Source organism: Laetiporus sulphureus (assembly GCF_001632365.1).
Source record: "Laetiporus sulphureus 93-53 unplaced genomic scaffold LAESUscaffold_27, whole genome shotgun sequence".
In the NCBI taxonomy this organism is placed as follows: domain Eukaryota; kingdom Fungi; phylum Basidiomycota; class Agaricomycetes; order Polyporales; family Laetiporaceae; genus Laetiporus; species Laetiporus sulphureus.
In genome coordinates, this window is record NW_024468536.1 from 467,754 (window position 1) to 470,656 (window position 2,903).

At 51.5% G+C, this 2,903-nt stretch overlaps 1 protein-coding gene across 1 annotated transcript; it reads left to right on the forward strand.

Moving 5' to 3' along the window:
• Nucleotides 1-77: 77 nt before the first annotated feature.
• On the forward strand, nt 78-1,296 carry LAESUDRAFT_760487 (uncharacterized protein; the record flags this gene model as incomplete). Its single annotated transcript, XM_040912751.1, has 3 exons — nt 78-101; nt 162-270; nt 440-1,296. 3 exons carry the CDS (start codon nt 78-80, stop codon nt 1,294-1,296), a joined length of 990 nt encoding a protein of 329 aa, XP_040763062.1.
• Nucleotides 1,297-2,903: the final 1,607 nt, after the last annotated feature.

Sequence of the window (2,903 nt, forward strand, 5' to 3'; positions counted from 1 at the left end):
ACGATGTGCACACGCATTACTGCGGCAACCATCGATCTTCCCACTTATTGTTCTACTTCCGGACATCCTATTGTTTCATGTACAGCCATTTGCTTATACCTGTAGATAGGTAGCTTAGGTAAGATAGCCCGCTGTACGTGTATATAAGACCAGCCATGTAGGGGACGAAACCTCAGATTGTTTCTCCTCGTCTACTACCCATAGCACTCACTGAGCTCACCAGCTCTTTCATATATCTCTCACCCTTTCCTGCATCTGCCACATCGACCAGTAAGTCAACAGGCTCTTGTGCCACATAGGGATCAGGGGGATACTTTTGGGATCAGGGGGATCAGGGCGGCACGTTCCACGTGACTGTCCCTTTTTAGTCTTTTTGATCTCTTGTCCGGTGTTACCGTGACATTAGAAACAATCTGACATTTTCTGCGCCCCTGCTTAGTGTCTAACACAAGCGGCCGCGTATTTTCAGCGCAAGCAGTTTCAGCCGTAGCGCGCGGCTTTTTTGACACACATTCCAATCCAATCTCTACCCGGTGTGAGCCTCAGCAAGACTCTGAGCTGCCCAAAGCCTCAAAGCACAAGGCCACCCCTAGGATCGACCTCGACGCCCACTACAAGCATCAGGAAACCAACAAGGAGCGTGGAAGGCTCCTTACGCTTGCGTCACTAGGTGCATCATCCACAGACAGGCAGCGAGCAGCAGCTAGGGTTGTAGATACCACACACATCATAAAGCGAGGAATCATCCGCAGACCATGCGATCACACCCCGCCGCTCGAACGCTACAAGCCCAGAAAGGGACGTCTTACCACTGGTAGTCGCAAGCCGGCACCGCCCCCAGAGCTCATAACCTCCAACGCCGTTCCCCCTATCATTGTTGCTCCACAGCCAGTACGACCCCTTCCCAACTTCGTTAAAGTCAACACACACGCACGACCCATTCGCCCTCTTCCATCCAAAGTCAGGCCCACCCTCCACATCAAAACACTCAAGAAGCAGGTCTCCACTACCCGCTTCAGACTACAACCGATATTAGGAGCGTTCTGGGAGAGAATTGATCAGGACAAACGAAAGAAGGTACAACTCCTCGCATCGGAGTTAGACAAAGTCTGCGCAGACCTCTACACGGGAACTCACGAATACACCTTCGTCGACAAACAGGTCATCAACACGTGCTGCCTAGAAATAGGAAGGATCAACTTCAAGGAGATAGGGAAGCAGCAGAGGTTAGACGAGATCATCAGGGAGATTGGGAAAGTCAAGGACAAGCAGTACCTAGGCTTCATTTTCAATTAGTTTAACTACATCTACATCACAATGGAAGGAACCGATCGTGCATACGCATCCACGTTCAGGCAAAGAATGGATGACATTCTGCATACAAACGTCGAGTCAGCACACGACGGAAGCACCCCACGCGCCTCACAGCGCAATTCACCAGAACCTGCACTAGGACCGCAGGATTCTGCATCGCAAGTTGGAGGACCAGCGTCCCCAACCCCATCACTCTTACCCGCCTATGTTCCCCCCATCTGGGAATTCGACGGACACCAGTTCGAGCATCTAGAAGATGCGCTCAGACAGTCCGCTCCTGGAGAAGTCCCGGACCACATCCGCGAATGGGTTATCGTGGCAATGAAGCTCACGGTCAGTACCGAAGTCGCCAAGGTCTACAATGTGCTCGGAAACAAGATGTACGAGCACAAAAAAGCCTTCGAGTCACTGATCCAAAACAACAAGAGCGAACATCGACTCAAAAAAGGAATGCTCCAAACCGAGAACGGCAAGCTCAAGGACAGGATCGATGCGCAAGATGCACATATAATGGTACTTAACGGCGAACTCACCGGAACACAAGTGGCAATGTTGGATATTGGAAAAGAGATGATGGAAATCAAGGCAGCAAACACTAGGCTGCGACACGAGCTAGCTTCGCTCAAAGCAAGCGGCGTCACTGCGATGCAAGGTCAAATGTTCGGCACGGTCCAATCGCACAAACCCCGCATCAAAATTGCTGAGCCTCCACACTACTCGGGCAAAGGAAGTCTGGAGGATTGGCTCCAACAACTCGGTATATGGATGCGGTGGAATGAGATCAATGACGATGAGCACAAGATCACCACGGCCCTGCTACATTTGGAAGGTGGCGCATTCACATACATGTCTGAATATGCGACCAGAGCAGCAGCACAGCAGGCACTTGGCACATGGGAAGACTTCGTCAACATTCTCAAAGTAAACTACAGGACCCTCGACCCGGACAAGGATGCGCAGCAGCACCTGAAGGATATCTGCGGCAAGACGTATCCCACAATGGTATCCTTCGCAGAACAGTTCCGTCAATGGGCCACTAAGACCAACTTAGGGCACACTGCACTCATCGGTTACATCGCTGAACACCGAAGCAAGGACGTACGCCAGGCAATGGTCACACGAGACAGCCTAGGAATTTCCGACCCCATCACATGGCCGGAATACCTTGACCTGTGCCTTCAACTGGAGTCCAAGTTCAGAGCTGACAAAGCAGGACAACGCGGAACAGTTACAACATCATCATCATCGGCACCACGGGCCCCGAAAGACCCCAACGCAATGGTCGTGGATTGAGTATCCACCCTCACTAAGGAACAAGAAGGATGGCTGGAGAAGAAGCTGTGTGTACGATGTGGGAAACACCCCTTCATTTTTAAACAGCGATGCCCAGACCCCAAGTACAAAGGCAAATTTGAAATGCCGAAATGGGGCCAAGCAACAAGGGCAATTTCTTCAAACGCGGCCTCAGACATCTCCGACGACAGCAAGGCGAGATATGAAGCAGTCCGTGCTTTCATCGCCAGCTATGACGTGAAGGGAAAGGAAAAGGAGGCAGAACCGGAACCAGCTGTCGAAGCAGCTAGGATCAC